The sequence below is a fragment of the Sorex fumeus genome, unplaced genomic scaffold (genome assembly GCF_029834395.1).
Source record: "Sorex fumeus unplaced genomic scaffold, SorFum_2.1 ptg000129l, whole genome shotgun sequence".
NCBI classification, from domain to species: domain Eukaryota; kingdom Metazoa; phylum Chordata; class Mammalia; order Eulipotyphla; family Soricidae; genus Sorex; species Sorex fumeus.
The window spans coordinates 3,691,672-3,707,013 of NW_026606186.1; the positions used below are offsets into that span (position 1 = coordinate 3,691,672).

At 46.5% G+C, this 15,342-nt stretch overlaps 1 protein-coding gene across 1 annotated transcript; it reads right to left on the minus strand.

Moving 5' to 3' along the window:
- Positions 1-793: 793 nt before the first annotated feature.
- Positions 794-13,386, minus strand: LOC130045818 (peroxiredoxin-like 2C). The gene is made up of 6 exons (XM_056138701.1): positions 13,158-13,386; positions 12,526-12,594; positions 12,129-12,182; positions 11,873-11,978; positions 2,713-2,844; positions 794-970 (listed from the first exon to the last, which is right to left on the minus strand). The coding sequence occupies exons 1-6, from the start codon at positions 13,347-13,349 to the stop codon at positions 843-845; spliced, it is 681 nt and encodes a 226-aa protein (XP_055994676.1). The 5' UTR covers positions 13,350-13,386; the 3' UTR covers positions 794-842.
- Positions 13,387-15,342: the final 1,956 nt, after the last annotated feature.

The following is a 15,342-nucleotide window of genomic DNA, read 5'->3' on the forward strand; positions in this document are numbered from 1 at the left end:
GTGTCTACGGGTTTTATGGTGCAATTGGGATAAACTAGTGGATTACTGGCCTGGATATTCTCCCCCGAATTACATGATGAATGTTGAGATATGAGTCCAAAGTGCTAGGAAATGGGAAAAATAACTGCAGCTGCGTGATTGGCCACATCCTTCAGAGGAGGCCGCGCCCTCTAGCCACGCCCCCTAGCTCAGAGGCCACGTCCCCTGGCTCCACGGCCACACCTGCAAGACAAGACAGTGCTCTGGGTCCACCAGAAGTAGAGGAGCCAGAAGCGGTGGCGGGAAAGCTGGAAGGTGCTGGGGACGGGTGGGGGCTCAGGGCACGAGTGCCACCCCGGACCCGGACCTGCTCCTCCTACCTACCTGCGGGACAAGGCCTAAAACTTTCCATTAAATAGAAAAAAGGACTGTAGATGAAGAACAGTATTTATAATTTTTAAAAGTTTATATTGTATAAAACTTTGAAAGTCATAAAACCAGGGGAGACTGTGATACTACAGCAGGTAAGGCACTTGCTTTGGATGGGGCCCTCCTGGTTCTATCCCCAGCATCTCATATGATTCCATGTGCCCACCAGGAATGATTCCTGAGCTCAGTCATGAGTAAGCCCTGGACACTGCTGGGTGTGGCCCAAGAAGAAACTAAAAACAAAGTCATAAAATCATAAATATCTATCACTTTTGGCAATGGCTGCCTCTCAGTTTGCAATTCAACTCTGACATGGTCTTTTCAAATTCCTCAGAGGCGGGGCAGAGCCCACAAGGCAGACACTGCCCAGACCATCACACTCCAGGGACCCGGCGTGACAGCAAGGGCACCTCTGACTCAGACAGCCGGTCCTGTCACACATGGATAACCACAGGTCTGTTTGTGAAGTCCACATGCTGAACACCGACAAGCTGTAAGACAGAGTTGATGGGTTTGTGATCCAACCTATTCCTGTCACGGTGTATGAAATGGATGTTATTCCCTAGAGAGAAAAAGAAGAAATGGTTAAGGTCGGCAGATAATATGAGTCATTAAGTGCACTGCTTATTAGAATTGAGGAAGCTTTGCAATTTCTTTTTACTTTTTTTTTAATTGAATCACTATGAGAAAGACCCTTATAAATGATTAGGTTTCAGTTATACAGTGTACATTCCCTCCATTCCTCCACCAGTGTACATTTCCCAGCATCAATGTCCTCCAGTTCCCTCCCATCACCCTCCCCCACCATCCTCACAGCCTGCCTCTATGGCAGGTACTTTTCTACTTTCTCTCTCTCTCTCTCTCTCTCTCTCTCTCTCTCTCTCTTTCTCTCTCTCTTTATTTACTTTTAACACTCAATTCTTGTCCGGCGTGATCATTCCCAGCTATTATCATATTGGTCTCTTCTCTATCTTACCTACCCCCCACCCCCCACATACTTGTGATTGATTCAAAACACTGAATCAACACTGAAGCCCCTGTTTTCCTTAGCCATGGATATTAGTCTTATACTATATATTTTTATACACCACCAATGAATGCAGTTATTCTATATCTGTCTCTCTCTCTTTCTGACTCATTTCACTCATCATGATATTCTCCATGTCTATCCATTTATAAGCAAATTTCATGACTTCATTTATGCCTGGCTATTTACTAATGATATATTTTACAAAATCCAAATTTACTTCATCTTGTTTGTAACAACACAAAGACAAATGTAATCATCATCTCTTAGATCAATAAGAGTCAATTTGTGATGATTGTTATATCTCACAGTAGTGTTACTAAGGTAACACCATGTCTGAGTTCTGCTGTGCTGGCTGGTGCAGCTGAGCCTTCTGTGCGTTGTTCAGGATCACTGAGATTGGTGGGCTTGTGTGCCACTTTCCTACCAGCTTTGCTATGATCCTACTGGGATGACATTACTGTGAAATTTCTCATCTCAGTCTTTGTAGTTTCTAAGAGTTACATAAGTATAGGAAAAATCATTAGAATTATGTAGCATACTGTATCTTATTAGCAAAAGAAAGATTCTAAAATCAAAGACACTTCCTTCTTTTTGTTTTCTGCTTTTTGGGTCACACCCAGCGATGCACAGGGGTTACTCCCAGCTTTACACTCAGGAATTACTCCTGGTGGTGCTCAGGGGACCATATGGGATGCTGGGAATCAAACTCGGGTTGACTGCGTGCAAGGCAAACGCCCTACTCGCTGTGCTATCGCTTAAGTAAAGATTACATCTGAACTTAAAAAAAAACTCTTCCTGGGACCAGAGTGTTAGTACAGCTGGTAAGATCTTTGCCTTGCATGTTGCTGACCTAGTTTTGATCCCCAGCACCTTATATGGTCCCCTGAGCACCACCAGGAATGATCCCTGAGCAGAGAGCCAGGACTAAGCTCTTACTACAGTCAGGTATGGCCCAAACAAACAAAATATACAAAATAAATCTTTTCCTCCTTCATTTTGTTTTTGCAGTGCCAGGGATTGAACTCAAGATTTCATATGTGTGAGACATACACTGATACACTGTAGTGAATCACACCCTGACCCCACTACCAAACTTGTAAAAAGAATTCCAGAGGCATTCTATTCAACAAACCACAGCTGATGTTCCCTGTTCCAAATATCTGAAATCACTCAGGCATGAATGGGATCATTACGTTCAATATTTATATATCAAAATACAGAAGGTATTGAAAATAAAAGATGCCTCCGGCTAGAGCACAGAAAGGTATGCTTACCTGGACCTAAAATGAGGGTTCCACCTTGTTGAGCTGGGTCTCCTTGAAAATCAAAAAGAGGGCCAGTCACTGCCCGCCACAGGCTCCGAATGCTTCCTGAGAGTATATTTGACTTGATGTGGGGGCTGTGTCCTGAAATATTAGGAGCCGTCTTTAGATATTACTATTTTATATTCAACTTGATACTAAAAAGGAAATTTTAGTACTTCCATAAAACTGCTATAGACAGATAAGTAGGGGGACCCTTGTAATGTGCTTTTGAGAAATAAAACTTAAGAGATTTTCTAGCTCTGAAGTAACTCAAAGGTATGGAGAGCACATCCTTTTAATACATATAAATTCTAAGCCCCTTGGAAAAGAAACTGAGGCAGCACCCAGCTGTAGAAACACAAGGGCCCAACCAGAGAAAGGTGGGCCTCCTCAGAAAAGGAGATGCTAAGAAGAATTCGGGAGATTATGAGAGAATAATCAACAGTGCAAGGGATGAGGTTATGAAGAGACTACCAACAGTGCAAGGCTTTCCTGTGATAACACCCAGGTTAACTTGTATGTGTATCAAACTCTATGCAGGGTGGAGGGTGGGTTAGGGCATTAGCCTTACACAAAGCCAACCTGGGTTTGGTCCCCGGCATCCTATGTGGTCCCCCAAGCACCGCCAGGAGTAATGCCTGAGTGCAGAGCCAGGAGTAACTCCTGAGCATCAACAGGTGTGACACACACACACACACACACACAAAAAAAAACAAACAACAACAACAAACAACAAAAACACCTATTTGGAAGAAATGTATAAAAGTTTCTTTTTTAAAAAAAATTTTTATTAGTGAGACATCATGAGGTATAGTTGTAGACTTAAAAATTTTTGTGTTTGGGTTTCAATTATACAATGATCAAATACCCATCCCTCCACCAGTGCCCATTTCCCACCACCACGGATCCCAGTATCCCTCCCCCCGAACCCCCACTCCCATCTCACCCTGCCTCTGTGGCAAGGCATTCCCTTTTGTTCTCTTTCTCTTATTGGGTGTTGTGGTTTGCAAAAGAGGCAATGGGTGACAATCATGTTTGGTCTATAGTCTACTTTCAGCATGCTTCTCCCATCCTGGGAGGATCCTCCCAACAACCTAGAAGTTTCTTTTGAAAGCCATTCAGGCCTGACTCTTCAAGCCTGTGCTCTCCCTTGAACGTATATCTTGCTTGCTTATTTCCACTTAAGAGAAACCTGTGTCCTTTCTTGAACATATACTTCTCCTTCTCTTTCCCTTGACATCTTATTTTTTAAATTTTAAAGAAAGTTTCTGGTCACTCCTGGTGATGTTCAGAGCCAACCCCTGGCTCGGCATTCAGGTACATTCCTGGTAGTTCTCGGAGGACCGCATGGGATGCCAGGGATAAAACCTGGTTTGGCCACATGAAAGGCAAATGTCCTACCCTCTGTGATATCTCTTCAGCCCATTTTCACATATCTTTCTAAATAAGTTCAATAAGACCTACCTTGCTTCCTCATTTCATTGCCTTCTGAAATTCTTTCCGGTAAGGAAAGGTGATGGACCCCAAATGCCTGTGTGAGTTCTGGCTCTAGGCCAGGCATTTCCTGAGAGCCTTTGGCCAAGCTGGGCTGAGCAGAGAAGTGGAAATGCTCTTCCTAAGTCTGTCTCCTCTGCTCCTGCTTTACTGAGCGGCTGGCAACCAAACATTTCTTTGTTGTAGGTTATCAAACTTTCTGCTTTTCTCTTTTTACTTCCTCTAGTGAACTCTTCTTGAAGGTTTTTCACTATTGATATTCTGGACTACAAAATTCTTCAATGAAGTGCAGGGTGTAGAGCAAATTTAGCGCCCTGCACCTAATGAATGCTGTAGCTCTGTCCACCAAATTGCTTTTGTTTGTTTTGGTTTGGGGGACACACCTGACAGTGTTCAGGAGACCCGATGTGGTGGTGGGGACTTGAAGCTGGGTCAGCCGCATGCAAGGCAAGTGACTTAACTGCTGCATTATCTCTCTAACCTGTTCACCAAGGTTTTTTTCTTGGGGTGGGGGTTGATTTGGTGTTTGGTTAGAGGCAACATCTCACAGTATTCAGGGCTTGCTGCTGGTTCTGAGCTAAGGGCTCATTCCTGGCAGGACTTGGGGGACTCTACAGGGTGCCAGCATGCAAGGCAAACACCTTCCCTGATGCACTATCTCTCCAGCCTCTCACCACTTTTTACAACCACAAATGTTTCCAGATAATGCTAAACCTCCTCTGTGAGAGGTAAGGGATACTGTCATTATACAAGGAGCAGATGTGTGGAGTGCCGGGTCACTTTAAACCCTTTCTCTCTCTCTCTCTCTCTCTCTCTCTCTCTCTCTCTCTCTCTCTCTCTCTCTCTCTCCCTCCCTCCCTCCCTCCCTCCCTCCCTCTCTCCCTCTTCCCCTTGCCCCCCCCCCTTCCAGCACTCTCTGGACTCTCTCCTTTCTCCGGTGGGGCTGTGTTCCCTGGACACAGTGCAGTACAGGCAGCCCACATAGGCCCAGACAGCAGCAGAAGACAAGTAAGGCTTGGATGCCCAGGGAAGCTCAGGGTCGGGCAGGCTTGATGCTGCCCAGGTAGTGACAAGGAGCTAAACACAGGTGTCTCACCCTCATATACGTGGCCATGGTTGGAGATTAGGAAAGCCCAGACAGAATGACAGGAACTGCTGGGGTACAGTAGGGAGGGCCAGCGACAGGCACAGAGCACTGGGATCTCGCCCACAGGCATGTGGCATGGCCAGAGATGGGAAAAGTGCACAGAGGACAGAGAGATCAGCGCAGGGACAGGACTGGGGACATCGTTCATAGGCAAAGGAGAGGCCTGGACACCTGGACAGGGACCCAGACCTACCTGAATCCATCTACTTCATCTGTACAATAAATTCTTACCTTTAATCTAATAAGTTTTGTATGCAAATCTTTCCTACAATTCTCAAGAACCCACCAGCGAGGGAAATCCGCTTTCGGTTAACATCTTAATCTCTTGACATCCCATTACTTGATTTGCTCAAGCGGGTGCCAATAACATCTTCATTCATCCCTGTCATGTGCCAGTGTAGCCTAGTGGTGTCTGCTCACTCCAGGAACACAAAGAGCCTCAAACCGTTCATGCAGGGTCTTGACGAAGAAGTCTGACCATCTCGTAGGTGGGCAGCCATGCAATGTTTTGACGTTCTGTAGAATCCAGTCTGTAACAGCTCTAGTCCAGCGGTCGACTCCAAATTGAATTGCGTGTCCAGCCCATCTGATTTTTGACGTCTTGGAAAATAAGACAGCGTCCCTGATTCTTGATCGTCGACGGAGGTCTGAACTCCAGATTCTTTCTCTCACTTGAGTGAAGCATGATACTCCAAGAACAGCTCTTTCGATTCCTTTTTGGGAGACCCGAATGGCGCTCTCATCCAGTTTTTGTAGGGCCCAGGTCTCTGAGGCATATGTTAATGCAGGAAGAACAGTGGAGTTGAAGAGATGTGCCCGGAGCCGGAGGTTCTTCATCCTCTTAGCTATTTCTTCAATGCTCTTGATGGCGTTCCAAGTCACTCTCTTCCTTCTGTGCAACTCGTCATGTTGAGTTCTTGACCTAGGTACACATAACTGTTTCATTCAGAAATATTCGTTCCATTGAGAGTGAATGGAATGTCAGGAACGAATCCATTTCTCATAACCATTGTCTTCGTGAGACTCAACTGCAGTCTGACCCTTCACACTCACGGTCGAACTTGGCCAGCATTTGTGCCACTTGGCTAATGTTTGGTGTTATAAGACGATGTCATCAGTGAAGCGGAGGTAGTGTAGTTGCCGACCGTCTATCTTCACTCCTCCTATTCCTTCCCATTCCAGTTGTCACATGACGTTCTCAAGGATGGCACTGAAGAGTTTTGGTGAAATGGTATCACCCTGCTGAACCCACCTCTTTACGCCAGTGGTCACTTCCTTGTAGAATGGTGAGATCCTGGTGGTGAATCCATAATACAGTTCACAGAGGATCCTGATGTATTGAGTTCGAAAGCCCTGTTTGGCTAGGGCTTTGATGACCACTTCCGTCTCAACAGAATCAAAGGCCTTCTTTAAATCAATGAACATTAGACAGAGCAGCATCTTGAACTCCCGAGAAACCTCAATGAGCCTGATAACTGTGTGGGTATGGTCAATCGATCGGTTAACATCATCAGTTGAGAATTAAAGCACTGTTATTAGTGCTTCAAGGAAAGAAGTGATATTAGACCTAGATCCCATTTTGCCACTCAAAAAAGAATAGTTCTGCCATCTCAAACTTTTAGTATTTTCCTTTCAAATCTCCCATGCACACTGATTAGAGTCCCACCCACTAACAGGCAGCATTCCTTTCTAACAGACATGTGACACCAGAGATGCACCTTTCCTTTTTGACCCTGTAGGTGAACTACACCTCCATCTACCCAGCAATTTGACATGGTCACATGAAGGTGAGCAAAATAGTATCACTTTTCACACCAGCTCCTAAACACCTCCCACATGTGCTTCTGTGTTCTTGTAAGCATGGGCTGAAAAGACGTTCGAGCCTGTAGAAAGCCTGTGCCCTTCCTACTGCATCCTTCCTGGACGCTGCATCTGGGTCACACATTGAATACAGCAGTCTTGCAATATAAATCAAAAGATAATGAACCTTCTACCATGTATTCTCCTGAGATGGAGGCTTAGCTGCAACAGTACAATGATAGTGACCATTCTGTATTTCCCTGGCTCTCAGTTTTCATTTTCATTCCCCACAGTGATTCGAGCTTTACTTCCACTCCCTGTGAGTAAAGCGATTCACCTTCTTTATCCTTGTATCTAATCTTGCTTCAATACTTGCTAGGCCTTGCATTTAGCTTTCTGTTTTTTGACGACTAATCCGCTTCAACCAGTCTGATTTCTTAATATTTTCAGATGTTTATTAGTTTTCATCAATCTAATGGGTCCATTAGTATGTAATTTTTTTTAACCAGCCTCTTAACTCAGACACTGTTTTCTATTATCTTAGATCAAAAAGTAATGTTCAGAAGCCCAAGCTATCTCTTTCCATTCAAGTGAGGCTCTGGGCCCAGGAAGCAGGGCAGGAACTGAGCACATGCCTTGCATCTATCTGCAAGGCTCTGGGGTCCACCACTGACACACAGCCCCACCTTAGCACCACTGCGTGTGGTCACAGGGGTACCAAGGAATCAGTGAGACTGGGCCCAAGACCCCTGCTTCACCAGGGATATCTCCCACAAAAATAAAAAGAGAAAATGAAAACAGTGGGGACCATTTAATATCCAAAGAGAATTCTAATCTGATTGATCCCGCAACCTAGAATTGAACAAGGTTAGTTGTTAAGCATAATCCCATTTGTCTAGCTTGTTTTTGGCTCTGAGGTCACACTTGGGCATTTCAGGGTCCATTCTCAATTCTGTGCTGGGGAATGGGGCTCTAAGTGACATAGAGAGGCCATATGGTGTTAGGGATGAAACCTAGGGTGTCAGCATGCAAATATGTGCTCCAGGCCTTTAAGCCAACCCCTTATTTTTCCAGCTTCAACTTTTATGTAAAACCTGCATTATTTTCTTTCTTTTTCTGGTTTTTGGTCCACACCTGGTGAAGCTCAGGGCTCACTCCTGGCTGTCCACTCAGGAATCAGTCCTGGCAGGGTCGACCATATGAGATGCCAGGAATGCAACCCATGTCGAATGGGCAAGGCAAGCCCCCTGTACTATCACTCTGGCCCCTAATCTGACATTTTTTGTTTGGTAACAATAGTATAGGGCAAATTAAAGGAACTTAGAAGATTTAAATACATTTTCTTTATGATTATAAGCATTTATTTGGTTAAGAATTTATCTGCTTTCTTTACCTGCTTTATGATTATAAGCATTTATTTGGTTAATAATTTATCTGCTTTCTATATCTTTGGGGCAACAAGTGATGGATGAGGTGTTATGAAGTGAAACTCACAGTTTATATCCAAAGCATTAAATGATAAAAAGACCTTAGCCACGCTGAGACTATTAAAGCTCAGGAAAACAAGCATCAATAGTAATTGGCTGGGAAACAGTACAGTGGCTAGGGTTAGGGTGATGCCTAGAACACACCTGACCTGGCTCAAATGTCTGCACCTGCATGGTCCCAGAGTGCAGCTCGGTGCATGCTGAAGTGGCAGGTTACTGCGTCACAGCAAGTCCAGGCAGCAGCACATCTTTGGGCCCCTGCACTGAACCACTGGTCAGACTGGCTGAGAATAGCCAGTGGAACTCCAGAACCTCCTTAGGAGATACCTCCCCTCAATCCCCGACCAGAAAAAGGAAAGCTACCAATCTGTACTGTTGTTATTTCCCAGATAAAGTGGGGGAAGGGAGCCAGCTGAACCCCAAGTTCATGACACACATCATTAGTCTGGACTAAATTTAAGATTTAAAGAAAGGTTGCTTTCTTTAAAAATATCAGTAAAGGGGGTGCTGGAGCACTTGCCAACCTGTGTTCAATCCCCATCACCACATATGGGCCCCTAAGTCCCACCAGGAGTGATCCCTGAGAGCAGAGCCCTGAGAAGTAAGTCCTGAGCACAGAGGGGCGCAGCCTCCAAACAAATGAAAGTTAAAAACAAACATCAGAAAGAGGTGGGGGTATGGCTCAAGCCTGTGCCTTATGCATGTATGAGGCATGTGTGAGGTCTGGGCTTTAGTTCCTGGCACCGTAAGTTTCTCTATGAACTACCAGCTGAGTCCCAATGACAATAGCAACAATAAAAACAGCAAAGAATCATGTCAATTCGACCTCACAAATCACTCCCAGACCCACTCCATCCTCCCCTCCACTCCAGGCCCTTGCTTCTCATTTCCCTGCAGCCCACTGGGACCTCCTGATGAGCATTCGGCTCCAGCCTGGCCAGCTCCACCTAGTCCTTCACACTGCATCTTTGATCATGTCACTTCTCTGCTTTAGACATTTGCATGAGGCTCTCAGGACCCACAGAACAAATTCTATGGCATGATTCCCCCCCGCCCTCCACACACACTATGCCATGAACTGACCACACCCTGACTTCAGTCCACACCACCTCCACAGTGGCTCCTAAACTCTGGCCACACGTGTCTGCACTTCCCAAGAGTCCTGGTTGCTCATGCCTCTCTGCTTGCAAGTGTGTGCTCCTGGCAGCAACAGCACCTGCTGGCCCCTCTGCAGCCAGCGAAATCTAGGAGAAGGCTTTCCAGATCCTTCTTTCCCCAGACATTTCTGCAAAGTTAGAGCCAGCACATATTTTTTTGGATTGCAAACCCTTAGACTCTATTACAGTTGGCTGTTTGGTTCTGTTCCTTGGAGTAGATTAAACTTCAGTTTAAGACTGCCTCTTATCACTGGCCTTGGGGTGCTTTCAATACAGATGCTCAGTACTATTTGTTGAGAGTGGATGAATTATTTGAGTCTAGCTCTCTTATTTGGTATGTCAGAAATCAAATTCTTTCTACCTAAAACACATATAAGCCATTTTAAACTCTTATAATAATAAATACTAAATATATAATTATACTAAGAGCAGGGAATGTGGACCTCAAAAGAGGCATGAGGCCAGCCCTCAGCTGGTGTGTGTAGGCTTTGCACCAGGAACGTGGGTTCCATCATCGGCACAGCACGCTTCCCTGAGGGGAGGGGCCTCCAAATAGATGAATGAGCATCAGAATCCTCCACCTGGTAGCCTTAAGCACAGTCATGGAGCACATAAAAAAGTACAAAGAGGAAAAGCAATCACTTAAGAGGTCCCAGAGTCCTGGAGTGTGCAGCTGTAAATGCAGCCACGTGACATCTCATACTATACTACTGGTATACTAGGAGTAGAACACATTGGATAGGATGTAAGGTAGAAGGCAACCGATCTCAATTAAAAACAAATATTAGCACACAAGGCTCAACCTGTAACAACATGTTAGTAATCTCTTATACAAGGGCTCAATGGCTCCAGGGTGAGATATACAACAATCTTCCACATTTTATTCTAAGAAAACCTTTTCCGATCATTTTTAGAGAATTATTCATAACAAGCACTATAAAATAAATTATTTAGGGCCTGCTATTGGGGCAGCCTTAAGTTGGGAAAATTTGAAATAATGATGGTAGGTAAGATGTAATGGTGGTGAGACTGGTGTTGGAAAACAAATTATTGTGAACAACCTTAAAAATATAAATTAAGGAAAAAAATAAAATGAAATTTGAAAAAAAAAAAAAAGAACTCCCAGAGCCGAGCTTCAGGTGAGAAAGGAGAGTTCCTCACTGGAGAACTGACAGTGGACAGTCTGTTGGAAGGTGTGGGGCTGGGGGTTTTATGTAAGGAACTATACCAGGAACAGCTTTGTAAACCACGATGTCTAAAATAAAATTTTAAAAAAGAAGAGCGCGCTGGAGTGATAGGATAGCGGGGAGGGTGTTTGCCTTGCACGTGGCCAACCGGGCTTTGATCCCCAGCATCCCATATGTCCTTCCAAGCACCGCCAAGAATAATTCCTGAGTGCAGAGCCAGGAGTAACCCCTGAGCCTTGCCAGGTGTGACCCAAAAAGAAAAAAGAAAAAAGAGGATGGAATAGACAAGGTGTTGGTGCTAAATTATGAAAACATACTAACTATGCAATATTGTTTTACTTCTAGTTCCCAAAGTAAAATATAATCATTGCTTGAAAAAAAAAACCATAACAACAGCAGCAAAAGCCCACCACTTTTCTCATTCCCATAATCTTGGGATAACTGCAGTATTTTAAAAGTCTTTTTCACCACACACATCCATCCATACCACAGTCCTTTCTGGGGAGCTGGGTGGGATGGGAGCTAAGTCAGACCTGACAGTGCTGCTTACCGTGGGCACACTCAGGAAAACGCTTAATGCTTGTACTGTCTCCTAAGCCCTAGATTTCATGTTTACAAAAGTTACGTTTATTTTCACAAAAGAAGGTAGCCATCCTGAGTACACTGGAATCAGTTTGGCTTTTCCCATCCATTTAGGGTTTCCCAGGCTTTCACACCATTCCACCTAGGAAATGAGTTTTTTGGGGTCTAAGTGTGTGAACCACTTCTAGAACCATGATTTATGAACTTACTACTTGTTCCATCTACCAGGTGTGAAAAGGCACCGTCAGGCCATTCTGGAAGACTGTCATGTCTTACCTGAGGCAGCAATTTCTTCACCTCTTTTCATCCCCAATCTCTTGTAAATCTCTCTTTCGGGATCAACATAGATTTCATAAGAATACCCAGTCAGTTTGCAGAAAGACTGAAATAAAAATTTTTAAAAATGATTTTTTAAGAGTATGAAAGAACAGTAATCATAATCTATTTTAAAGCGATTTTAAACTATAATTAATGGTTAATTTTTATATCTGAAACATTTAATTTGTTAATTTCTTGATGTGTGATAAGTTACCTCAATATGATGATATGATGACTGTCCAATTACTATAAGAGAGACATTTGCTTCCTTTAAGGGAAAGAAAAGGACATACACATGTCATTAGAAATGAAATGTTTCCTACAATTCTCCCCACTCAACCCTTGCTCCGTTTAAATCCCACTACAGGATTCTAAAAGAATAGTTCAAAGAATAAAATTAAGCCAAAATAACATATATTAAAATTTTCAATTAATTAATTAATTTAGATATCTTTTGCTAAGAATTTTAAATGGTCGTTAATTCACTTTAGTTTCTCAACGGTATAAATTAAAGAACACTATTACAGCAGGGGTACTGAATTAATCAATTTTATTTTCCACATCCCAACTGAGTCTGCTGGAGCAAAGCGGCTGCTTCCTTAAGGACTTACTTGCAGGAAACTCTTGGGGATCTTGGCCAGGTCTTCCACGTATTCCTTGCAGATGTAACACAGGAAATGCTAGAATCCCGACAGGGCACGGAAGGGAGAAGCCACGTTAGCGTCCGACTCCACCAAGTCTGCAACACGCGCTGCCAAGCCACCTCGTGGTCCAGGAGGGTGGAAGGCGCCCGGGACACCAGAGCTCGCGGACTCGCGGCCACACCCGGGTAGGGGACAAAGGCGCCCGGAGGTCGGAGCTCCGGGGCACTGGGTGTCCCGCGCGCGGGAACACAGGGAGAACCGGAGCGCGTGGGCTGGGCACGGGCACACCCGGCGCGTGGGGACACGGGAGCACCGGAGCGCGTCGGCTGGGCACGGGCACACCCGGCGCGAGGGGGTACGAGGGCGCCGGAGCGCTTGGGCTGGGAGCGGGCACTCCCGGCGCGCGGGAGCACGGAGAGCACCGGAGCGCGTGGGCTGGGCGCGGGCACTCTCGGCGCGCGGGGCTCGGCCGCTCCTGTCCCGCGCGCGGAAACCGGGCCGGCCCGGTGGCCTCCGGGGGTCGCACGCTCCGCGCCCCGGGCAGGTGGCGCGCAAAGGGCCGGGCCTGAGTCCCTCGGCCCCCGCGGCGGCCCACTCACCCGCACGAACACCACCACGGCCCGGCGCTCCCGGAACAGCGCCCCGAAAGACAGCTGTCTGCCCGCAGCGTCCAGCACCGGGAGATCGGCCACGGCGGAGTCCAGCGGTTGCCCGCGCTCCGGGCCGCGGGGCTCGGCCGGCTCGGCGACCCCGAGGACCTGCTGAGTGACCGGGGTCCCGGCAGTGGACATCGTGCAGCGACCGGCCGCGGGCACCGAGTGAACAAGACGTTGGGCCGGGCTGGGCCCAGCGGGAGGGGTGCGGGCCGCTGACCGGGTGGGCGGTGCCCAGTGGGAGTGACGGGGGCGGGCGGGGCGCAGCAGCAGCGGCGGGCCCCGGACGGGTGGGCAGTGCCCAGCGAGGGTGCTTGGTAGGGGTGTTGCAGCGGCAGGGGGTGGGTCCGGGTTGGGGTGGGCGGTGCCCAGTGCGGGGTACGGGGGGCTTGCAGCAGCAGGGGCGGGCCCGGGAAGGGATAGGCGGTATCCAGTGGGGGTGCTGGCGGTGGGGGGGAGGGGAGGGGTGGGGTTGAGCGGCAGGGTGCGGGCCGGGGACGGGGTGGGCGGTGCCCAGTGGGGGTGATGCGGCGGGGGAGGGTCGGGGAGGTGTGGGGGCGGTCGCAGCCCCTGGGCGGAGCTGGCCGGCAGCCCGGCTCTCCTGGGCAGCCCTGCGGCCTGGATTCAGTATCGGCCACAAGCACTGGCGTCCTCAGCCCCTCCGGGACACAGGAGCAGAGAAAGGAAACAAAACGAAGCAAACTTGGCAAAAGAAATAAACCCCGCATACGGCCCCTCTTAGCAGCTGCCCTGTGCCCTGGATCGTTTCGAATTGTTGCAGGAGATACATAGGGGGCCTGCGAAGAAGCTTTTCAGAGCTAATAGAGCGAGAAGAAATCGCTCTGTCCTGAAGCCTCTGAGGCCTTAAGGACACATCTTTTTGAGATGCGAATCCTGAGCTTTTTGGAGTTGGAGAAACTGAGGCACCTCCCAGAGAAAGGTGGAGCCCTCAGCAGAGGGCCAGAGCCGCAGAACCTTAGCACAGCGGGAGGGCGCGGGCCACGCACGCGCGCCTGAGTGGGGTTGAAAGGAAAACCGTGTCAAGTTACCAAAATGCTGCTTCAGCTCAGCTCTTGCAAAATTCTCTTCAAAATTAGAGTAGAGCAAATAATTATTGCCAAAGTAATGTAATAACAATCAATAAGACTTTCCTAGTCCAGTTGGAAGTGGCCGAGTGCTTGAGAGCAGGAAAATCTGTTGCTGCCGTAAGTGGCAATTCAGTGCCATAATTGAACCAGTTTTAAATGGACTCATTGTCTGCAACTTGTTTGGAGAAGAAAAATACAAACATAAACAAATGAAAGAAGAGATTCTAAGACACAGTATACACTTAGGGGTCAGAATGCAAGTTCAGAAACTAGCTCAGTTTAAACCCTTGTGTTAATCATGTATCCTCAGCCCAAAGCTTTCAGTTCCATACGCCTATCATCGTATGTATATTTGGCTACAGGAATTCAGTGAGATATCTTGAAAACAAACCTGTGTTTCAAATACTGTGTGTTATTTCAGCAGCAGACAACTAGCATGTTACTTGTTAAACTCCCAGGAAAGAAGTTAAACCAGTTTAAAAACAAGCCTGTACTGTCATACCTTAAATTTCATTCCTAGCATTCAACCTATTTTACAAATATTTGATACTTTTCCTAATAAAGGTAAAAGGTAAAGGCCCTCCCGTTGATCGTCGATTTGCTCGAGCGGGCCCAGTAACGTCTCCATTGGAGATTTTGTTGTTACTGTGTCTGGCATATCAAATACTCTTGGTAGCTTGCCGGGCTCTCCGAGAGGGGCGGAGGAATCGAACTCGGGTCGGCCATGTTGGCCGCTTGTAAGGCGAACGCCCTACCCGCTGTGCTATCGCTCCAGCCCTAATAGGAAATAACAATTGCTTTGGTACCCCTGATTTAAATACTTGTAGAAAAATATATGCTTTATTATTTTCACAGCAAATGTATAAAATCTAAACAATATAACATCAGACAATAATATTCAACAGTCTAAGATTCTCTTAGTAAATAAATCTTTACAATTATATCTAAAAAACAGAAATTAGATGAAGAATTCCGTTGGAGAAAGCCTATGGTCAGGACCATGGCTTTTCTGCCCTAATTTCACAACTCAGAGAAATAGAAGA